The 24,775-nt window shown below is 42.7% G+C and overlaps 1 protein-coding gene across 3 annotated transcripts in view; it reads left to right on the top strand.

Moving 5' to 3' along the window:
• PTPRB (protein tyrosine phosphatase receptor type B) overlaps positions 1-24,775 on the top strand; it is a 124,489-nt gene that overhangs the window by 63,956 nt on the left and 35,758 nt on the right. For all 3 annotated transcript variants that reach the window (XM_041754206.1, XM_041754207.1, XM_041754208.1), the window contains 8 exons: positions 3,068-3,331; positions 9,169-9,432; positions 9,975-10,238; positions 10,979-11,242; positions 14,740-15,009; positions 18,528-18,791; positions 20,349-20,612; positions 21,332-21,613. In XM_041754206.1, the coding sequence (XP_041610140.1) occupies positions 3,068-3,331; positions 9,169-9,432; positions 9,975-10,238; positions 10,979-11,242; positions 14,740-15,009; positions 18,528-18,791; positions 20,349-20,612; positions 21,332-21,613 (2,136 nt within the window). The remainder of the gene's footprint in view (positions 1-3,067; positions 3,332-9,168; positions 9,433-9,974; positions 10,239-10,978; positions 11,243-14,739; positions 15,010-18,527; positions 18,792-20,348; positions 20,613-21,331; positions 21,614-24,775) is intronic.

The following is a 24,775-nucleotide window of genomic DNA, read 5'->3' on the forward strand; positions in this document are numbered from 1 at the left end:
CCATTGAAAAGATATTTCCTAGTTTTGGTAGAAATTCACTGATATGTGCCATTTTGCTCATTCTGTGGCAGCTAATATTATTACCTACATCCTTCTTCCCAATACTTTCTTTCTTCTCTGTTAGTGCTTCTTAGTACCGGCCATTGGTGTGGCATAACCAGGGATGGAGGATTGAAAAACCTCACTTGGGAATCAGGAGGCCTAGGTTCTGGTCCTAGCTCTGCCATTAACTTAACATCTGGAAGCCTCCAGTTTCTAATCCATCCCCGGTAACTTACCCCCATTTATCCCTGTGCCCAGTAATTTACCCCAATGTATTTCTGCTGGAGTGAGGAAGGAGAAATAACAAGAAAGCTGAGAAGGTTAAGAAGGGCGCTGCACCCATTTCCCAGCGAGACGCGGTTGTATTAGTCAGATCAGACTGACTTATTTCCTGCTTACACCGACTATTCACCTACTACACACCATGGGGGGGTCCTGATTAGACAGGTCTATTGGTTGATTCTTTCCTGAGCAGCAATTCAGGGATCCAGGCTCCTACCATCTGTGGCTCTTCCTTCCTCTAGGTTCTCAGAACTCTGTCAGTTTCTCCAGAGAGTAGAGGTAATGGGGTGGGGGAAGATGACCAGACCGGGAAGCAGACACATCACTCCTCCCCCCACATTCCATCAGTGGGAACACACTCAAGTGGCTACATTTCACTGCAGGGGAGGCTGGGAAATACAGCCTTGCCGTGTGTCTAAGAGGAAGAGGAAATGGTTTGCTAACAACGAGTCAGATTCTGCGGCACAAGTTAATTTTCATTTTAAAATATGTCAAGGGCTTTTGAACTTACTGTGATAGGCTAACATAGTTTGGTACCTGATACCACTTGAAATAAGTGCTTGAAATAAGTGCTTTAATCATAGCAGAGGTATCAGTATTTGATGCACGGTATATAACAGAAGCACGCAAAAACAAGACAAGACAGTCCTTGAAGAGTGATCATAAGATTTTGAGGAGAGGGCAAAATATAAATAAATATAAGCATGAGTTATTTGACTCAAACACATTAGGAGTGCAGACATTATCACAAGAAGAGGGGAAAATAGGATTTTACTACAAAAACACAACAACTAGAGACTTTGAAATATGCCTAGATTAGTAAATTTTGTATACAGTAGATTGTAAAACATTCAGTGGCTAACGCCTTGATAATGATTACCATCTACTCAAATTGCTGAAATGTCGGTCAGTGCTGAAACAGTTGAAAGGTTTTGAAAGCCTTTCTTGTTCACACATATTTCCATGGAGTTGAAACATATAAGTAAACCCTCCCAGCCTAGAGAAGGTGGCAAGATATTTAAGGTTTATCAGATATGCTTAACAAATCTAATTCTAACCTGAGAACATGCTGGTTCTAGAGGAAAAACAAATCTTGTATCTGTTTTGTGGGAACATGAATTTGTATTGTTGACAAAACATTTGATAATTGTATCTTTTCTAATAAAATGTTAGTAGTTGCAAATATCTCTAGGGGTTTTGAAAAACAAGCACAGTTCTTTGGAGAGCAATCAGGGGATGTACGTATTATTAAATGGAGAGAAGAAGAAAGGGAGGAAAAGGGAGAGGGAGGAAGAACAACATCAGCATATAAATATTAAAGGGACACCTGAGTGACTCAGAGGTTGAGCGTCTGCCTTTGGCTCAGGGCGTGACCCTAGGGTCCTGGTATCGAGTCCTACGTCGGGCTGCCTGCATGGAGCCTGCTTCTCCCTCTGCCTGTGTCTCTGCCTCTCTGTGTTTCTCATGGATAAATAAAATCTTTATATATATATATATATATATATATATATATATATATGCTAAAAAGTTCAAGTTTATGTTTAGGAAATGTTCCTATATTTGGAACAGCATTAGCAGAGCTGTTCAATATGGTGCTATTTATAATTTTTGATGATGGACAAGTGCCTGTAAGTGTAAATATTTTGAGGCTTAACTCACAGAGTCCAAGCTTTTTAGATTAGAAGGATTCTCCGAGGTCATCTAGCTGGATCCTGTCCATTGTACGTGATGCACTGATATTGACAATTATATGAAAATACTTCTATATGACGATATATGAAAAGCTGAAGTAGTGAACCAATGATGAAAATGGGAGTGTAGTTCACATACACTACAGGATTTTATTCTGATATTTGCTAGGGGCAATACTATTTACTGTACACCTATTTCTGATACATGTATAACTACTCCTCAATACCACAGTGATCAATTTGCATATTGCTTCAAGCCAGGAAGCTCCTTGAAGGCATCCGCATCTTTTCCATTTTTGTATATGTGGCAAATAGTAAGTCCTCCATAAATGTTTGTGGCAATAAACCTCAATTAAAACAAGCAAATGATAATGGCCACTATCACCACAGTAACTCTTTCTGCACACAGTTGGGTCAATCTCCAGATTTGTTGTTTTCAAGATAGGCGTTTAGGTTTATTTCTTGCCACTAGAGGGCAGGAAATACTTTATAAAGGGCAGATGCAACCCCTCTCAACAGGTTCGTTATTAGACACCCTAGGAATAAATAACGTCATTACAAGATCAAAACTACCCCAAAGTCTATAGCTCGCTAGCAAAGGTATGGCATTCTCATCTTTCCCTTCAAATCTCTTCACTTATTGATGAGTTTGGTTCAAGCTGATTCGTTTGGATTGTTATGTTTGTTCCTTTTCCTACAAAGGGAACCTCCTGCCACATGCACATAAAAATGCCTCCACTTAAAATACTTTGTAAACAGCAACACCATAAAAATGCAGTATTGGCATCCTTCTATTTATGAGACACCCAAAGACCTCCTTGCGTTTTTATTTGAGTTAGCCTTGCCAACCTAAGAACATTCAGCTTCCAGAAGCTAAAGTGAAATCCTTCCATGTCTTTGACCTCTGAGGTCATCAGAGAAGATCTTCTGAGTCCACACTGTTTTTTTGTTTTGTTTTGTTTTGTTTTGTTTTGTTTGCTGACTGCGGTAGATGATTCCAGATTTTTGACTGTGCTTTCGTTTTAAACTTTCTCCCCCTTTTGAAATCACAGTCCCTTCCAGCGTGAGTGGAGTGACGGTAAACAATTCTGGTCGGAATGACTACCTGAGCATTTCCTGGCTGCCGGCTCCTGGAGATGTGGATAACTATGTGGTAACACTCACTCATGGAAACAGGGTGGTTCAGTCCCTCGTTATTGCCAAGTCTGTCAGCGAATGTGCCTTCAGCTCCCTTACTCCAGGCCGCCTCTACAATGTGACCATAACTACAAGGAGCGGCAAGTATGAAAACCATTCCTTCAGCCAGGAGCGAACAGGTAAGGTTCTGAGGACAGCCAGGCTCTGGAAGGCTGGCCACATGGCTCAAGGCATCAGATCTGAAAAAATTCTGTAATGATAGGGTTAAAGGCTATTGAGATCACAGAATTGGGACAGTCTTCAAATTTTGACCCTAGGAACGCCTTATGTGAGTAGATGTTTCCTTTAAAGTAAGATGAGCACTCCTTTCGTGGCTAGAATTCATATTATGTTCAAATATAGTACCAAGTGTGTCCTGTTCAGGAAATACTTTTTGGTTGCTAGACACGGGCTTTAAGAATGTTAACTTACTTAATTCTTGCAAATTCCTCATTGAGATGGTTGTCATGATTCCCACTTTGCAGAGCAGTAAGTCAAGGTTCAGAGAGGTTAACTAACTTGCTCTGCTGTGTAGCTCTAGGGCCTAGGAAGTTCTGTGTCCTAAAATCCTTCTTGAAATGTCTGGTCAAAGTCCACTGTTCATTCTTTCTTACACAAGGTGAAAATGTTAACCTTTATTGTTCTGAGACCAGGAGCAAAATCTTAGCAAAGGCAATGAATGACAGGACTTTGATGTGCTGGAAAGAGCTAAATTTAGACAGCTACCATTTTCCCAATGTACTTAACACTTCGGGGGTTTACAACTGAGATTTCTGCTTAAGGTCAACGTTAATATTTTGTCAAGTCTTTCCTGCTGAGCTATGGGTTGATATTTGCATTTTAAAATGTCATGGTTTTTTTGACAAGGAAGTCAAGAATGCTCAGTGTAGGAAAGACCGTCTCTTCAATAAATGGCCTGAGATCGTTGGATATGCACGTGTAAAAGAATGAAACTACACCACTCACAAAAATTAACTCAAAGTGAATTAAAGACCTAAATGTAACACCTAAAAATATGAAACTCCTAGAAGAAAACATAGGAAGAAATCTTTTTTACGTGGGTCTTGGTGGTGATTTTTTGGATATGACATATAAAGTATAAGCAAAAAGTCAAAGACAAACAAGTGGAACTACATCAAACTAAGAAGATTCTGCACAGCAAAAGAAACCATCAATAAAGTGAAGAAACAACCTATGGAATGGAAAAAAAAATATTTGCAGACCATCTATCTGATAAGTTGTGGTTAATATCTAAAATGTAAAGAACTCATACAATTCAATAGCAAAAAAGTAAATAATCCTATTACAAAATGGGTAAAGGACATGAAGAGTCATTTCTCCAAAGAAGATATACAAAAGGCTAACATGTACATGAAGATGGTCAACATCACTAGTCATTAGGAAAATGCAAATTAAAGCCACAATGTGATATTTCCTCTTGCTTGTTAGAATGGGCATCATCAAAAGACAGAGATAACAAATGCTGGCATGGATGTGGAGAAAAGGCAACCCGTGTGAACTGTTGGGGGTGTAAATTGGTACAGCTACTACTATGGAAAACAGTATGAAAGATCCTCAAAAAATAAAAACTATCACATTATCCAACCATTCCTCTTCTGGGAATATATCCAAAGGAAACAAAATCAGTAGCTCAAAATGATATCTTCATCTTTGTGTTCATAGAAGAATTATTTACAGGAGACAAGACACGGAAACAATCTAAGTGTCCATCAGTGGATGAATGGATAAAGAAGTTGTGGTATACCTATGCAATGAAATACTATTTAGCCATAAAAATGAGGAAATCCTACCATTTGCAACAACATGGATGGATCATGAAGGCATTATGCTAAGTGAAATAAGTCAGAGAGAGAAAGGCAAATACTCTTTGACCTGACTTATATGTAGAATCTAAAACTAAAGCAGAAAGAAACTCATAGATGGAGCACTTTGGTGGCTCAGTAGTTGAGCGTCTGCCTTTGGCTCAGGTTGTGATCCCGGGGTCCTGGGATCAAGTCCCACATTGGGCTCCCTGCAGGGAGCCTGCTTCTCCCTCTGCCTGTGTCTCTGCCTCTCTCTGTGTCTCTCATGAATAAATAAATAAAATCTTAAAAAAGAAAGAAAAAGAAAGAAGGAAAGAAAGAAAGAAAGGAAGGAAGAAAGAAAGAAAGAAAGAAAGAAAGAAAGAAAGAAAGAAAGAAAGAAAGAAAAAGAAAAGGAAGAAAGAAAGAAACTCATAGAAAAAGGCAGAGGCAGAGGATGGAGGGAAAAGGAATTGGAGAAAGATGATCAACAGGTACAAACTTCCAGTTATAAGATAAATAAGTGCTAGGGATGTAAGGTGCCCCATGATGACTGTGGCTAATACTGCTATGTGATATATAGGAATGTTGTTAAGAGATTAAATCAGAAGAGTTATCATAATAAGAAAAATTTTCTCCTTTTTTCTTCTTTCTATTCTTTTTATTGTATCTCTATGAGCTGATGGGTCTCAGCTGAACCAAATGTGACAATCATTTCATAATATATGTAAATGAAACCATTATGCTGTATGCCTTAAATTTATACAGTGATATATGTCAATTACTTCTCAATAAAACTGGAAAAATAATGACGAAAAATAAATACTATAAAAAATGAATTTGTCAAATTTCCAAGACCAAAGTGAATGTACGCTCACCTATGTTGAAAATTTCAAAATCACTTTTGACACATGTTATCCTTTGCTAGGATCTGCTAATTACCCCTACCACAAAATTTTCTACTGCCATGTCTTAATTTTGCTTTTCTTGCCGATAACCTGAACATGGTTCTTATTACTTAAATTTATAATGGGTCTCCTACACCTCTCCTCTGTCCACTTACCTCCATCATGCTTAGTATTAACAGCTATCCTATGTGTCCCTCTAAGTTCCCATTCACCCTTTCTAGGAGACATTTAGTATTCGTTGCAGTTGTTTATATCTCTCCATGATTGCCTCCATGTCCGGAACCATATATTTTTTGTGTTTCTCTCAATACCTGGCCCATATAAACACCCATAGTTTTACTGTTGTTGCTGAGTGCAAGAATTAGCCAGTCATCTTCTGGACTCAAAAAGACTTACAAAAATCTAAAACTATGAAATACATTTTATTTTTTCCACCAGGATCACGGCAACTGACATCATCCTATTACTTAGCACCAGGTCTGAAATCTAAAAGGCATTCAACAAATGTTTAATGAATTAATAATCAGAAATCACCTGAATCAGCAGCTTTAAGCTAGTGCTCCATGGATAGATCTTAGGAATGTTAGGAATGTTATAACCCCTAAAACTGTTCGTGAAGTTTTTGCAGATAGGAAAAGTATGTGTGTTTCCGAGGGGAGTGAGTGTGTGGCTCTTATCAAATGCTCAAACTTTCCATGACCTCAAAAAGGTTAAGAACCACTGATTTACATTGCTACAGCATCCTAACATTGAAAGTGTCTGTAGATTGATCTAATCTCATCTCATTAGAAGATAAAATCCCAGAGAGAAACTTCGCTTTTCCAAGGTCACATGGCTGACCAGTAATCAACCTCAACCTAGTTCCAGTGCTACTTCCATTATATCATGCTATCCTTGAAAGCATTGGTCAGGGATATAGCTATTCCCTACTCTCATATAATTTAAAAATTAATTTTACTGATAATCACAATAATGCCTGAGATCTGAAAAGTAGATTTCCACTTATGAAGCAGCTTTATGTCACTGTCTTATGTTGACCAACTTGGAGCCTAAAGATCACCAGAATCAAAGGATATGTCATCCAACTACTAACCCCTTGTTTCCCCTCTGTGTCAACTCATGAATGTTTCCTATCCATCTGACCTTCATATTGCAAGCCTTTGCTAAGATTGTTTTTAGTTGCAAGAAAAACAACCCTTTATTCAAAGCACCCTCTTGACTCTTTACCAGCATGAACCTGGATGTGACGCGTGACTAATCAAGGCAATCCATTTGCCCCCAACAAATCAGTTAAACTCTAGAGTCGTGTCTGAGATGCTGTCTTGTTGATTTTGGCTGATGATGTCGAAGCCCTTTCCCTTTTCTAATGCATTTTGGGTGAAAATATTGATCTTTCTAATGCTGTATCACATCAACTCATTGTGCATCAAGGCAGGTCTCATAAATTACCTCCGATTCTACCTGGAGAGCCCCTTATTGACTTAGCATGGTATGGAGCTTGGTTTTGCTTCCTGTAGTAGTGGCTTTGTCTTCAATAAATTGCCTGGGTCATCGACTTTTCTTACTTAGCCCATGCATAGAAACTTCAGAATTTCTTTTCCTGTACTCTGTGATGAATAAATTCTAGCCACACTGTAATTGGTTCAGGTAAATATCTTGAAGAAAGCACACCTGTCCTGGCTTCGTGTCCACAGTGAGGTCTATTCTAATACAAAAACTAACCAGTACCCACACCACCAACAAAAGATGATAAAATGCAACTCGTAGATGTGAGGAGCATCGTGGCAAATATAGCTTAGATGCCAAAATATTGAAATTTCTGCATCATTTCATGCTTTGAGGTAAAGTGGAAGAGAAGCCTTGGACACTGGCTTTGTCCAGTTGGTTGATCAATTGATAGATTGGTTGAGAGAAAAACCACAGGCACACAGTGTTTATTTGTTTGTATATTTATTTATCGGGGAAACCTCAGATGTACAAACTTGGATTAATCATAATTCTTGGTTCAAGAAAACATGTTTTGTCACTTCTATTTATTTTTTGGCTTCCAATTTAATTTAGGCATTTAATTAATCATTTTTAATAATTTCATCTGCACCTGAGAAACCACTACCCAAAATAAAAGCTAGAACCTTGACAATAATCTGTATGAAATCATGTGGTTCCCACTTCACTGATTAATCCCCAGGTAGCCATCATCCTGACTCCTATTTTCATCTCTTTTCTTGCCTTTCATCTTGCATAGTTTTCTTATTTATGTAGTCCTAAAATAACAGGTTTAAAAATTTTTTAGCTATTCTAACATTTTTAAAAGGTTATTTTATGTAGTATGTAATCTCTTGAGACTTCGTTTTTCAATTGATATTGATAAGATTTACTTATATTTTGTGTTTTAGCTTTAAAGGCAAAAGATCCACATTTTTGCATTTTAAGTTCAAAAGAAAGTAATTCTGACTGCTATATAATCTCACTGTGTACATATACCAGTCCATTCACCTACTCTTCTTGCATGATTGGACACCCTGTCTTGTACTCAGTCTTTTTTTTTTTTTTTTTAAGATTTTATTTATTCATTCATGAGAGAAAGAGAGGCAGAGACATAGGCAGAGGGAGAAGCAGGCTCCATGCAGGGAGCCGGACGTGGGACTCAATCCCAGGACTCCAGGATCAGGTCCTGGGCTGAAGGCAGGCGCTAAACCACTAAGCCACCCAGGGATCCCCCTCTCGTACTCAGTCTTATCCGGTGTTTAAATTTTGGCCAACCGTATGGATATAAAATGGTATTTTGCCATGGTCTTGACTGGCATTTCCCTGATCACCAGTGATGTTAGGCATCTCTTTGTGTATTAATTATGTGTTTCCTCTTCTTCCATTTTTCTTTTGGGTTGTTTATACTCTTCCTGGTAACTTTTTATCACATCTTGAGTCACTAAGGTGTGTTAGAATTATTAATATCATCGCCATCATTCATATTAATCATCAGTTATCATATTTAATGTTCCATCTTGTACATGACATTTTGTGTAGGCAAGAAACAAGATTAGAATTAGTTCATCAGATTCTGTAAAAAGAGCCATTTAATCGTTCCAAGTAGTGTAACAATCCTTCCCCTCCAGAAACGTGTGATCTAAAGGTCTAAAACTTCTCTTTCCAGTGCCCACCAAAAGAAATCTACTCACTTAGCTTTCCTGTCCCAGGTGGTCATCTGTGAGCAATTACTCCCTTACATTCACTAAATCTTCAGCTGTTCTCTGTTCTCTTTTTCAGTGCCTGACAAGGTCCAGGGAGTCAGTATTAGCAACTCAGCCAGGAGTGACTATTTAAAGGTCTCCTGGGTGCACGCTAGTGGAGACTTTGATCACTATGAAGTCACCATTAAAAACAAAAACAACTTCATTCAAACCAAAAGCGTTCCCAAGGCTGAGAACGAGTGCGTATTTGTTAAGCTAGTCCCTGGACGGTTGTACAGTGTCACTGTTAGTACAAGAAGTGGACCATATGAAGCCAGCGAACAAGGGAATGGCAGAACAAGTAAGTGGAAAGGAAGACTGTTAAACCTGATGGGTGATTGGGACTCAAAGGCCATCGAGTAAATAAAGGATCTGAACCTTGAATTCTCTCTGCTTACTGATCAGTAAATTACATTCCCAGTCTCACTGGGAACGTCATTCAGTCAAGCCATGGCCTCTAATTCCAGAATATTTATTGGTAGATAAAAGCAAGCATAGTCAGGGAGCAAGAAGGCCAAATGTCCCATTTTTCTTCCCTGTCCCACCGCATCGTGGCATTTAAAGTTCTAAGCATCTTGTTTCATCTTATGATTGAGGTCATAATTCACTTGATAATTATATCCTACCAGCGCTTAGCATATAAGATTCATGTCAGGAAAAAAATTACAATTTTAAGAGTTGCTTCCAATTTTTCTTATTTAATTCTTATGCATGAAGTGGCTCAAGTGGTTTCTTTGGGGAAGAGAGATATTTGCCAGTTCCTTGAATGTGACACATCCATTATTGTGTAGGTAAACTTTGAACCGTCACTTTCCTGAAGGGCCTTCTCATATTCCTCCCTAGTCCCAGAGCCCGTTAGGGATCTCACACTGCGGAATAGGAGCACCGAAGACCTTCTGGTGACTTGGTCCCGAGCTGATGGGGATGTAGACCAATATGAGATCCAACTGCTCTTCAACGATATGAAAGTTTTCCCTCCTTTTCACCTCGTAAATACTGCAACCGAGTATCGCTTCACCTCCCTGACACCGGGGCGCCAGTATAAAATCCTTGTCTTGACCATCAGTGGAGAAGTACAGCAGTCAGCCTTCATTGAAGGCTTCACAGGTAATTTGAAATGTGGCTCTTGAACTTGAGTAGGTGCAATGGTGTGTTCAGCATGCTGGGTAGCCAGGAGTTTTGTTGAGGATTTTAGGGCAAAGGGGAGATGGCAAGAAGCGAGGTTATCTTGATGATAACAATGATGTTGTCCACGCTGGACAACTAAAGTACAACGTAGGGTGAGTAAAAAAGGCTTTCAGAGAAATAGCATTGGACTGATGTGAATTGCTGGTGCTTGTAAGGCATATAGATCAGATAAAAATAACTCTGTTGGTTGGGTTTCCTTTGAAGTGTTGTTATGATCGTTAACATTTATCGACAGTTTACTGTGAACCAGACCCACAGCAGAGCACTTTATGTGTACGTTTTGTTCAATCCTCACAACTCTGTGGGCTGGTTACTATCACTATAATTGCCATTTTTCTGATGAAGAAATGGAAACTTACTGAGATGAGTAATTTGCCTATAGTCGCACAGCTAGTATAAATGAGAAAACCAAGACTTGGAGCAAGGCCATCTGCCCCTCGCTCTATACTGGCATTCTTCATTTCTCCTCACTGGCTTCAATGTCCCTCTAGATTTCCCCTATTAAATTCAGTTCAGGCAGCAAAGTCCGAAGGAAACGGTATCAGTATACCACGTAAATTCTTTTAGGACGTGCCAAAATACAAGAAGCATGACAATGTTGGTTGAAAATTCCCCTAATTCATTCAAGTGATAACTTTTAAATTTATTTTCCTTTTTAGTTCCAAGCGCTGTCAAAAACATTCACATTTCTCCCAACGGGGCGACAGACAGCCTGACAGTCAACTGGACTCCTGGTGGTGGTGATGTTGATTCCTACACCGTGTCAGCCTTCAGGCAAAATCAAAAGGTTGAGTCTCAGACCATCTCCAAGCACGTCTCTGAGTACACATTCCAGCGGCTGGAGGCTGGGGAATTGTACCAGATTGTGATCGCCTCAGTCAGCGGGTCCCTCAAGAACCAGATAGACGCAGTGGGGCGGACAGGTGAGTGCCCACCTGGAGAAGAGCCAAATTGTTCTCCATAACGGGATGACACATGGGCTGGCTTAGCTACTCACAGTCAAAAATATCTAAATTCAAAGCCATAATTCAATGTGGTTTCAAGAGCCCTTCTATTTTCTTTTTGCATTTTTCTTTATTAAGAGAGATCTTCAAAACAAAAGAAAGTTAATGAGGAGCCAAATCATTTGAACAAATTTTCACGCTTGCTAAAGGATATAAAAACTTTCGTAGACATCTCCATTTACAGTAACTCTTTACATGTAAATATTTACTATCTTCTGTAAAATTTACCCCTTTCTCAAATTTTTTTAAATGAACACCTATGCCGTTTACTTAATTTGTTATAAGAACAAGTAACAAATGAAGAAATGATGTGTCCATTTATGTTAACATTACCAATAATATATTACTTTTAAAACACAAATGAGCTAAAAGCACCTGCTATCTGGCAGACATTTAAAATGATCTCTATTCGGGATGCCTGGGTGGCTCAGCGGTTGAGTGCCTGCCTTCAGCCCAGGGCGTGATCCTGGAATCCCGGATCGAGTCCCACATCGGGCTCCCTGCATGGAGCCTGTTTCTCTCTCTCTGCCTATGTCTCTGCCTCTCTCTCTCTCTCTCTCTCTCTCTCTGTGTGTGTGTGTCTCTCATGAATATATAAATAAAATCTTTAAAAAATAAAAATAAAAAAATAAAATTATCTCTATTCATCTTTCGGTGGACACCAAGGCTCCTTCCACAGTGTGGCTACTGTGGACATTGCTGCTATAAACATTGGGGTGCAGGTGTCCCGGCGTTTCATTGCATCTGTATCTTTGGGGTAAATCCCCAGCAGTGCAATTGCTGGGTCATAGGGCAGGTCTATTTTTAACTCTTTGAGGAACCTCCACACAGTTTTCCAGAGTGGCTGCAACATTTCACATTCCCACCAACAGTGCAGGAAGGTTCCCCTTTCTCCACATCCTCTCCAACATTTGTGGTTTCCTGCCTTGTTAATTTTCCCCATTCTCAATGGTGTGAGGTGGGATCTCATTGTGGTTTTGATTTGTATTTCCCTGATGGCAAGTGATGCAGAGCATTTTCTCATGTGGAAGTTGGCCATGTCTATGTCTTCCTTTGTGAGCTTTCTGTTCATGTCTTTTGCCCATTTCATGATTGGATTGTTTGTTTCTTTGCTGTTGAGTTTAAGAAGTTTTTTATAGATCTTGGAAACTAGCCCTTTATCTGATACGTCATTTGCGAATATCTTCTCCCATTCTGTAGGTTGTCTTTGAGTTTTGTTGACTGTATCCTTTGCTGTGCAAAAGCTTCTTATCTTGATGAAGTCCCAATAGTTCATTTTTGCTTTTGTTTCTCTTGCCTTCGTGGATGTATCTTGCAAGAAGTTACTGTGGCCAAGTTCAAAAAGGGTGTTGCCTGTGTTCTCCTCTAGGATTTTGATGGAATCTTGTCTCACATTTAGATCTTTCATCCATTTTGAGTTTATCTTTGTGTACGGTGCAAGAGAGTGGTCTAGTTTCATTCTTCTGCATGTGGATGTCCAATTTTCCCAGCACCATTTATTGAAGAGACTGTCTTTCTTCCAGTGGATAGTCTTTCCTGCTTTGTCGAATATTAGTTGACCATAAAGTTGAGGGTCCACTTCTGGATTCTCTATTCTGTTCCATTGATCTATGTGTCTGTTTTTGTGCCAGTACCACACTGTCTTGATGACTACAGCTTTGTAGTACAACCTGAAATCTGGCATTGTGATGCCCCCAGCTATGGTTTTCTTTTTTACATCTAGTCCATCTTACAGAGGAGGAAAGTGAGGCTCCGAAGGCTTATAAAACTTCATCAAGGATACATGCAATTAGACCAAGAGTGATAACTCAAAACTAGGTCTGTCTGGCTCCAAACCTTATGCCTTCTCTACTGCGATACAAACTTGTAAGATGACTTCCATTCCCACAACCACTCATTTAGTTGTGTGGCCTGGGCTTCTGGACTGTGCCCTACTGTGTCTTGATTTCATATATGTGTCTCTTCAACCACATGTCAAGCACTGTGTTAGAAAATGGGGAATTCAGTAGCAAGATAGAGCCCCCAACCTCAAGAAGCTTATCATCTAGTGAAAGTGAAAGAAATGAAAAGGCATTTACAACATGATGACTTCTAAAATAAAAGCAATAGTGGGGTGTGTCAGGAGCAAACATGAAGGAAGAGTCGGGGAAGGCTTCCAGGAAAAAGTAACATTTAAATAGACATTAAGAAGTCATACTGGTGTAAAAAAAAAATAATAATAAAAGTCATACTGGTGCCCCGTATATTGACTTGGTTCCAGCAGAAAAAAACAAAGGCCTGGAAGTGAGAGAAAGCCTGGCACATTTGAGGACCTACATACTACAGCGTATGTTAGAATAAAGATGAGCCATATGGCTAAGTAAGTAGATGGACCGAGTCATGAAAGGCTTCCTATGCCTTGGAAGGTGTTTAGAATTATGGAGAGCCATTGAAGAGCCATCTGCATGGCACTGCTATGAGAATATGCCAGATACAGTGTGGGAGGCGAGGAAGCAAGGGCACTGGTCAGTCATGTAGTGGGGGATGCTATTGTCCTAGGGCAGTGGTAGTGGACAGAGAAGGGAGAGAAGTGGATACACCAAAGGGATATAAATTTTAGGACATAGATATTACAAGACCCATGTTGGATTACATGTGGAAGAGTAAGAGTGACAACCCACATTTCTGACTTGTACCAAGCGAAGCAAAGGACAATGAGGAGGTTATGGGGAGGGAGCTAAGGAGTCCAATTTGGACCTCTTGAGAATTGGATGGAACATGCAGGGAGAGATGTCATTTGCAAAAATAGAAGAGAGATCTGAACTACAAGTTTAAATTTGGGAATCGTCACCATATGGGTAACAATTCAAACCATGGGAGTGGATGAGATGTAAGATTATGTAGAATGAGAAAAAAATATGAACCTAGGACAGAAAATATTATGAAAAATAATACTATTTTGCCTTTCACATCATGAAACATAGTAAAGAAAAATTATTATACACTACTACTTAGGTCAAGGCTGAAAGCTTTGACTCAAGGTAATCTTGGGAATGAAAGTCTAAACATAATTCCGCCATTTATACTATATTCACTGAATGTAAATTTGTTCAGCATCTTCCACTTTCTAGATACATAAATATGAATCACTTTGCATATTTATCAGTGTCACTTTCGCTAATTTTTCTACTTGTTTGACTTCAAGATCCTGTCTAAATTCAGAGGAAATAATGGAGACTCAAAGCAGGTGTACAGATAATTCGGGCCAAGAAATGCTTCCTCCTAAGGGCACATGGAAAGTGTCCATACAACACGAGTGAAGCGGTGCCATCATCGCCTTCCTGCAGTCGATTTAAAGTTTTTCTCAACTGGTTTCTCAGTTGGTTTACCCTAAGTGAGGGAACCTGACAGCCCTCGCCTCTCTTCTCCCTTTGCAGTCCCAGCATCTGTCCAAGGAATCATTGCAGACAATGCATACAGCAGTCATTCCTTAACAGTGAGTTGGCAAAAAGCCGTTGGTGTGGCGGAGAGGTATGAGATCCTGCTTCTAAATGACAATGGGATCCTTCTGAGTAATACATCAGAGCCAGCCACCACCAAGCAGCACAAATTTGAAGACCTAACGCCAGGAAAGAAATACAAGATACAGATCCTAACCGTCAGCGGAGGGCTCCTCAGCAAGGAAGCCCAAACTGAAGGCCGAACAGGTAATGTGTACAGCTTGTCTCGCCCCAGATCCCTCCCTGGGTGCTGCTCCTTCAGAGTCGCAGGGTCAGAGGGCTGAGGCCACACGGGGAGATGATATCTATTTCTTGACACAATGGGGACATTCACGGTGATTTATCACTTTCCCATCAATCAGCCTCTTCACGCGGGCTTCACCTACCCCACTCCAAGTTAGATAGATTCCTAAAACCTACTGCCGCTGTGATGAATTACCACCAATTCAGTGGCTTAAAACAACACCAGTATATTATCATAGTTCTGGAGGTCAGCATCTGGAAGTGGGTCCTTGGGGGCTAACGTCAAGGCCCCGGGTATCGGCAGGGCTGTATTTCTCCTAGAGACTTTAGGGGGAGATCCTCTCCTTGCCCTTTTCAGCTACCAGAAGCCACTCACATTCCTTGCCTCACGTCCCCCTTCCAGCAATGGCATTGCTGTCTAACCTCTATGTATGTCACCATATCTCTTTCTCGACTCTTCTGCCTCCCTCTTCCATCTTTTCAGGAGTCTCGTGATTACATTGGTCACCACCCGGACAATCCAGCATAAGCTCCCTGCCTCGAGATGCTTAACTTAATCACATCTATAAGGTCCCCTTTGCCACATAAGGTAACATATTCCCAGGTTCTGGGGACTAGGACGTGGACATCCGTGGGGGTCATTCTTCAGACCACAACGGTGGTCTAATGGATTACTTACTCACTAAGGAGCTAGGTCTGAAGAGGGGTGGGTGATGCTGACAGGGACATAAAGATGAACGAGGCATGCTCTGTCCTGAAGAGCTGGCTAACTGGTGGGGGAGACAGACACATAGACAAAGGATGATAGTACATGGTGACAAGGATCGTGTAGAAGAAAGAATGTCCAACATCCAGAGGAGCATGGGGGTTGGGTTGAATGGGGAGGTCTTCATAAAACTGGCATTTCAGTACTATCATGAAGGATGAGACAATCCTGCCTGTGGAGAGAAGATAGAAGGGCACACTGTGCAGACAGACCAGACAACCCTACGTCAAGATAGGGAGGTGTGAGAAGGACTAGCGAGGAGCCGTGGATGGAGGAAATATGGGTGGCACAATGGGGATTGGGGCCAGATTAGAGAGTGCCTGGCCTGTCTTCCTCAGGAGTTTATTTTTCAACTTGTAAGAAGTGAGGAGACCCTACAGGGTTTTATGCCAAAGAGTGAGTGTTGTGTAATAACAATTTGTGCCTTAAAGAAGATAAATCAGATGGCAATGGCAGATACAGTGAATGGAGAAGAGACTCACTCATTCATTCATTCGTCACTGAGCACCTACGATGTGCCAGGCACCTTTCTAAATGCACAGAAGTGTATAAAGCAAACCCTGATGGTCATGAAACTCATACTCTAGGAGGGTAGAAAGGCAACAAACAAAATAAGCAAAGAATGTAGTTGGTTAGGTGGTGGTGAACACCAAAGAGAAAATTAAATCAGGAAAGGGGATGGCAAGTGTTAGAGGCTTACAATTGTAGATAGTACAGTCCTTGGAGGTTTTGTCGAGAAGGTGATATTTGAGTAAATGTCTGAAAGAAGGGAGACAAAGGATTATGCAGGTATTTGGCAGAAGAGTATCCCTACGCAGAGCCAACGGCAAGGTGGAGACTCTGAAGCAGAGTGTGTCTGGCCTGTTGGACCGGTCAAGAGGCCAGGATAGCTGGAGCACAGTGAGTGAGAACAAGGTGGGGGGATGTGGTCAGAAAGATACTTGGGGTCATAGATGATTGCAGATATAGGAATGACAAGAAATATTTCCTCATTAGGTAAGCTGGCATTTGGGGGTCTGAGTAGAGTACAGAAGGAAGAACGGAAGATTCCAGAATTGCTACCTGGGGGTGTCTGGTAGAGGATGATGCCATTAATCAAGATAAAAGAAGCCAGAGGAGGGGAAATGGACAGGGTTCAGTTCTAGACTGAGTTTAAGATGTCTGAATGATTTGCCATGAGAGATGATCATAGGTAACTGAAAATGTGGCCAAAGCTCAGAAAAGTGAGCCGAAGATAAGTATTTGGACCAAAATTCTAGTTAAATTTTTTTTTTAATTTTTTTATTTATTTATGATAGTCACAGAGAGAGAGAGAGAGGCAGAGACACAGGCAGAGGGAGAAGCAGGCTCCACGCACCGGGAACCCGATGTGGGATTCGATCCCGGGTCTCCAGGATCGCGCCCCGGGCCAAAGGCAGGCGCCAAACCGCTGCGCCACCCAGGGATCCCCCAAAATTCTAGTTAAATTCATGTATTCGTCTAAGGCTGCTCTAACCAAAATACCATAAACTGGGTGGCTTGAACAAGCCTGTATTTCTCACAGTTCTGTAGGATGGAAGTCCAAGATCAAGGCACCAGCAGATTCAGGGTCTGGTGAGAGCCCATTTTCTGGTTCATAGATGGTGTCCTCTTGCTGTGTCTCACATGATAGAAGGACAAAGAGAGAGCTCTCTGGGGTCTGTTTTATAAGGGAACTGCTCCCATTCGTGAGGGCTCCACCCTCATGACCCTGACCACCTCCCAATGGCCACATTCCCTAATACTGTCACCTCAGGGGTTGGGTTTCAACATATGAGTTTGGAGGTGGAGGGGACATAAGCATTCAGACCGTAGCAATCCATAAATTGGACGAGAGAGGTTGCTCAGCTAGCGTTACAGAGTATGAGGAGAAAGGATGGCATGATGGGAAATACCAACTTTTAAGGACCTTGGTGCAAGGAGAGGGAGAGGGCAAAAGAGGAAGTGTTTGGCATGGAGGGAAGAGAACCCAGGAGAGACCAAGGCAGGTGTCCTGTCCTGTTTCCACTGGTATCCCACGACTTCTGTGGAATCGGGCAGCACCAGTGCAGGCAGCTTGGCAGCAGGTCATCTCTGGTGCTTCTTGATCACTTTGCCAACAGATACCACTGAAGGCCAAGGGGGTCATCAAATCCCAATGTAAATCTTTAAAAAAAAAAAATGGTTTTGGCTTTTCCTCTTGCTTCTCTTTCCTCTATCCCTGAATCGAATCGCCTGCTTTCTCTTTCTCTCCCACTGCTCTTCCCTCCCTGCTGCCCTTACCCCCAAGGGCCATTCCTCAGCTTTGAGACGGTGGTCAGAGATCGTTTTTTGATTTCTGATCTAGCTCTTAGTATTAGAAAAATGTTTAGTCACACAGGTCAGATTAACCTTTATTTTATACCCCCCCAAAAAAACGTCTTTGAAGATAATTTCCCATTACTGGTTTTTCTTTGTTCTCTTGTGGGGCTTTTTTAGGGTTTTTGTTTTGGTTTGGTTTGGTTTGGTTTGGTTTGGGTTTTCTCATTAGCAGCTTCAACATCATTAATGCACAAAATTCAGTCTTCCTCACTTTGGGTCTCCATGAAGTCGATATTTTCTGAAGGCAGAGACCAAGTATTTTGAGTCGCTGTGCTGTGTGTCCATGTGGACCACAGACCTGGGCTGTGTCGGGGGGCTTGCTGTAACTCAGTCTCACTCTCTCGCTCAACTCTTCCAGTCCCAGCAGCCGTCACCAATCTGAGGATCACAGAGAACTCCACCAGACACCTGTCCTTCAGCTGGACCACCTCAGAGGGGGAGCTCAACTGGTACAACATCTTTCTCTACAACCCAGACCGAACGCTTCAGGAGAGAGCTCAAGTTGACCCACAAATCCAGAGCTTCTCTTTCCAGAACTTGCTACAAGGCCGAATGTACAAAATGGTGATTGTCACTCACAGTGGGGAGCTGTCTAATGAGTCTTTCATATTCGGTAGAACAGGTAAGGCCTGGCCCCAAGCGGGAATGTGTATGGCAGGGAAATGGTGTCAGTATTTGCTGACTGTTCCATCATTTGTCTTTAGAGTTTCCTATTCTGGACGTGGCCTAGCTCAATGTGACTTTTGTGACCTTCAGGCTTCTTGACTCTAAATCGGACCTCTGATCACATACCAGCATAGCTTCCGCACTGGCTTCTGCTCTCTTGCCACCACTGTGGGCATCTTAGGGTTTGGTGGAGAAATGAACCTGGCTCCTCTGTTTGCCAGCACGCTGCCGCAAGAGGGCTGTAAGCCAGTGTGGCCCGACTCAAGCCATGCCCTTCAGGCCTGTGCAAGACATGAGGGCAGTGGAGGAGTGGGGGGCAGCTCCAGAGCCGGGCCTCTGCCAAAGGGACCGAGCAGTGAGTGCTGGGAGGCAGAGACAGGGCTGCGAGAAAGAACACCACGTGTTGCAGGGAAAGGAGAGACAGAGACCTCTCTGTGGGCTGCCAGTGACACACGGAGTGCACTCTTTTCTGTAATCTGAGTTCACTCTCTTATTCTTCTGGCATTTTTTTTTCTCATTTGACGATGGTGTTTGTGTGCTTTACGTGCCAGGCATGGGGCTGAAGAGGCCCCTGACCTGGGGAGCTCACATTGGCGGGGGGAGGGGGGGGGCGCCCACAGCACGCTCTTGAGGGAGGTGACTGGGGACACCTGCAGGCCTGGGAAAGAGACAAGCAGCAAGTAGTGACGGTGACTTAGCAGGACGAGACAGCATTTTAGACAGAGGAAGCCCTGTGCGGAGCACCTCCCAGCACCAGCCGAGGCTCTGAGCATGTCCTGGGGGAGACGGTGCACACGAGCCACAGATCCGGGACTGCCTAGACCCGGGCACAGTCGTCTCGGCCTTGCCTTTGCCAGGGCTTCCGACCTCTGCACATCTTCCCTTATCTGCTCACTAAAAGTTTAAAGTTCCTCCATCAAGAGACAAGAGTCTTCACTCTCTGGAGAATAAGGAAGCTTAAATACCCACGGGACAGGTGCCAGCGTGACTAAGTCACACGGCGGTAGACGTGACTGCTAACACTCTTTTCCCAAGCGAGGCTCTCCCAATATAGATTTGGGTGGGAAAGGGAGGAGGAAACTGGGAACCTACGAGAGCAAGTGGAGAGGCCCAGAGGGGGAGGTGATGGGCCAAGGGGCCTGGGTGAGATGCCAGCCTGGAAGGGGCTGCGACCTCCTGTGAACACTTTTGGGGCCTTTTAGAAGCCGAGGTATAAACCGTTTGACCAGTTTTAACCAGTCATTTCTGAAGCTCTCATTTGAGATGTTTATCAGACCTCGTGTGGCAAGCAGATAGAAGCCACCACTTGTGGGGCTTTGTGTTATTTCCGTTTGTACCACATCTTAGACCACGTGCCCCTAGAGTGACATGCCCGGCAATCCAGGCAAGATCTGGCTCCTACAACGGGCGCCTCTCACCCACATGCCCAACAGAGCTCATATTCTCAGCTGTAGGCCAGATGGCTTTGCAGCTGCCTCCTGTGTTCTCAGTCAAGGTTTCCACTGTGCTTAAGTCCCAGCTTCTGTGAGTAACCTCAGGGGATCCAATCGGAACATGACAGACAGTCTCTGGTTCAGCTGGAGTCCAGCCTCCGGGGACTTTGACTTTTATGAGCTGATTCTCTACAACCCCAATGGCACGAAGAAGGAGAACTGGAGAGACAAGGACCTAACAGAATGGCGTTTCCACGGCCTCGTTCCTGGACGGAAGTACACGCTGTGTGTGGTAACTCACAGTGGGGACCTCAGCAACAGGCTCACGGGGGAGAGCAGAACAGGTAAGAAGCCCGCTTGCCCAAGGCTAGTATTGGTAGGACAACGAGTTATGGTTTTAAGAAGAAAGAAGATCCATCATGGTGTGCCCCTGACCTTGGCAAGGCACCACGATACGGTGGATAAAGGAAACAGACCTTCTCCACTGCACCACGAGAGATCTAGGAACAAGGTCTAGGGCCTTAGCTCTGCCACTTGCCTTCATGACACTAGGAAGGTCATGGAGCATCTTGAAGTCTCAGTTTCCTTATCTGTAAAGTGGGGATTAACACATGCCTCATCATTGCGTTACTATGGGCGATGCTTCCTAAGTATTGTATTTCCTGGGCATACACAGATAGTGTTAGTCTGCATGCCACCCTGGGGCCAAGGAACAAGGCTATCTGGACAGGACTGTGTGGACTGTAGCCCTCACACCTCAAACTCTAACAGAACCCGTACCTTTCCACACTTGTAACCCATTTAGGGCCCACCCCTGCTCCACAGCACCCTGGTAAGAAAACTCAGGTTATGAAAAGTAAAGAAAATGCACAGAACACATTTGAGGACAGCACCTGACACATAGTAAGCACTAGAGATAGAAGCTTCTATTGTTAGGTTTTCCCATTATCTCTTCCTATGAGGCACATTGAGGTATGTCTGATGTCACTCAGCTCTCTTAGCTGTAGCTGTTACGGCAGAGACGTGTTTATGTGATTTTTTTTTCACCTTCTCTTACATGCAGCCCCAAGTCCTCCCAGTCTTATGTCATTTGCGGATGTTACAAACACCTCCTTGGCCATCACCTGGAAGGGGCCACCAGACTGGACAGACTATGATGACTTTGAGCTGCAGTGGTCCCCCCGAGATGCAATCACAGTCTTCAACCCCTACAGCAACAGAAAATCAGAAGGACGAATCATACATGGTCTTCGTCCAGGCAGATCCTATCAATTTAGTGTCAAGACTGTCAGTGGTGACTCCAAGAAAACCTACAGCAAGCCAATATTTGGATCTGTGAGGACAAGTATGACATGTTTTGCTACTCTTGGTTCTCAGATGGAGTGAGGGGGAAGTATGTGTCGTGACATCTTATTCCAGTGAGGTTCATTTTTAATTTTTTTATTTTTTAAAGATTTTATTTGTTTATTCATGAAAGGCACAGAGAGAGGCAGAGACACAGGCAGAGGGAGAAGCAAGCTTCCTGCAGGGACCTGATACAGAACTCGATCCCAGGCCCCCAACATCACGATCTGAGCCAAAGGCAGATGCTCAACCACTGAGCCACCTAGGTGCCCTTGAGACTTTGTTTAAATTTACATTTTTCCTTGTGATTGGTTAGATTTGAATTCAGACAGAGGTCTGTATAGACTTGTTCATTCCTTCAACATGAACAAAGGGGGACAATAAAGACATTATCTCTGCCCTCAGGGAGCATGGGGTTGAGTGGGAAGTGTGAGGAAGGAGTATTTGGCTCTATAGAAACTCATGGTAGGGGCGTCTCACTCAATACAAGGGAGCTTCCTAGAAGAAGAAGCCTCCAAATCAAAACCTAAGAGAAGAATAAGATTCACTAGGTTGATATGGGGAAAGAAATGGAGAATATGCTAGGTAGAGAATAAAATATTCCAAGACCAGACAGGATAGAGGAATGGAAAGGATTTTCATTGACCAGAGCATAAAAGGTGAAGATTAGGAAAATCGGGTCATAAAATGTCTTGTGAACCAGGGGGAGTGACTTTAACTTTATCCCCAATCGATTGGAGTCACTGAGGGATGTGCATCCGAGATATCATAACCAGATTTGCAGTCTGGGTACAGTGTGGAGTATAGATTGAAAGGGGCAAACTAGAAACAGAGGGATCAGTTAGGACATATTGCTATAAATCCCGCAGATAAAAATACTTCAAGCATGAAATATATATCAGTTTCTTCCCAAAGGCACTTTGGGATAGTTGCAACAAAGCCCAAAGAAACAAAGGGTTTCGGTACAGGAACCTCAATCCAAATAGCTATTTTTCAATGATACCAGCATATGTAGTTTCAAAGATTGGATCAGATAGTGGTTATCGATAAAATACATGGTTGAAAATTAGAAATTTTAGCAAGTAGTTGTTTCACCTATTCAACAGACATTAATGGTAGAGTAATTATAACTTGTGCTCCACATTGTATCCAAAGAGCAGTTTGAGGTTGCCTAGTTGAGTGTCAAGAGAAATCGGTGAAAAAGGACTAAGGATTTTCATTTACAGCAAGCTCAGGACGGGCTCTTGGTGGTCCATTGTGGGCCATAACCCTCGTGTAGGATCATCCCATGACTCTGGGTCCCACGCATACGCTCCAGCCATGATGAACAACTTGTAACTCCTTATCTTCCACCTTCCCAGCCCCCAGCCCCACCTCGGGTGCCTGGGTTCATGCTCTCCTCTGCCTAAAAGGCCCCTTTCCCAGTATCTTGGGGAGGGGTCATCTCTGCCAGAAAGCCTTTGCTAACTCCTGCCCACCTCTAACTCCGGAAAGTTGTCTAGCGCTCCATCCGGCACCTTCTTTCTCCATTTCTGGCACATTCTCCTTTCTCCCCCGTATTATGGCTGGTTTGGACTCCTCTCCCTCCTAGAGGTTCGGGCTAATGCCTCACTCACTTCTGCACTGTTCACAGTCCTTAGAAGAGCACATTGCATATAGCAGACACATTTCTTGAGGACAGGGGATGTGCCCCAAGGTCTTAGAAGATTTATAAGCTTTTGAGGCAGACAGGAGAGGGGAGATGGAACTGAGGAAAGAGGTGGAAGCAAATTTCCATATTCTTTGAGCAAATAATCAGAATCACGAATCAGGCAGGGTGTTTTTAAAGACTTTCTCCAAGGCTAAACAGAGAAGGTGTCTTTGGGTTCCAGCTGTGGTCTGGTTGGAAGGAGCTTGAAAGATTAACGAGCAGTTAGTGTTTGAAAAGACGCCAGGGATCCCTGGGTGGCGCAGCGGTTTAGCGCCTGCCTTTGGCCCAGGGCGCGATCCTGGAGACCCGGGATCGAATCCCACGTCAGGCTCCCGGTGCATGGAGCCTGCTTCTCCCTCTGCCTGTGTCTCTGCCTCTCTCTCTCTCTCTCTCTGTGACTATCATAAATAAATGAAAATTAAAAAAAAAAAAGAAAAGACGCCATTACTACTCGCCTCAAAGGCCAATTGCCTCATCCTGAAAAATCTTCAGGTTGATAACTTTTTTCCCCCCAAATCATTCTAATCTAAACTGTTATGACTTAGCAAAATATTTTAGACCTTGATGTGAAACACAAATTCATGCAGTGGCACAAAGATGCTGAGTGTTTCCAAGTCATGGTTGTTAGGGACAAAGAGTCCTATGACGAAGGAGAAGGCATGTTATATGCCGAATCGGAGCAACAACTGCTGCTCCGTGAGGGATTACTAGGTCTACACAGCGTTCCTGGATGATCACTATGATCTATTCTGCAAGCAGCGCCAGGGCCACCAGCTGTGCGGGCACACAGGGCCCATGCTTAGAGGAACCCCTCACTTGGTTTAATTTTCTGTTGCCACCACCTGGAAATCTTAATAATATTTTGAACACAGGGCATTGCATTTTCACGTGGCATTGGACCCTGAACGTTATGTAGCCAGTCCTGTCTACAAGGTTTATGCACAAAACATATATTTTAATTTGGGGAGGAAGGGCAGGTGGGAAAAAAAGAGAAAAGGATGAGATTTATAACAGGGACTATAAAAACCCAACAGTGAATTGGAAGGTGTTTTTCCTATTTGGTGTCCTAAAGGTCAAACAGAACTGTCTTCAGCCTTATTTTTTTTAATCCCTCCCCACATTATGCAGTGCTCTTGTGAGCCTTTCTGATGGAGTGATGCCACTGATTAGTGCCATCTGAAAATTGTTACCAAACAAACAAAAAGAATAACTTACAGATCTAGCCCGTCTCAACAATAAGGTAAATCCATCTGGTTGAAGAAACTATAAAGGCTTTCCTCAGGACCAAAAGAGTTTGCTAAATTTAAGATTTAGGAAAGCAGAGAATGCACTATTGTAATTCTGTAAGAGAAATCTGCAAGAGAAAGAGACTGCTGTGTGTTCTCGGAATCCTAGTTTACAACTTCCTGTTCCTTCAAAGACCGGTTGCAAAAAAAACTGAAGATGTGGCCTGTGTTACTGTATTTTCCACCG

Source organism: Vulpes lagopus, chromosome 5, assembly GCF_018345385.1.
Source record: "Vulpes lagopus strain Blue_001 chromosome 5, ASM1834538v1, whole genome shotgun sequence".
NCBI lineage: Eukaryota > Metazoa > Chordata > Mammalia > Carnivora > Canidae > Vulpes > Vulpes lagopus.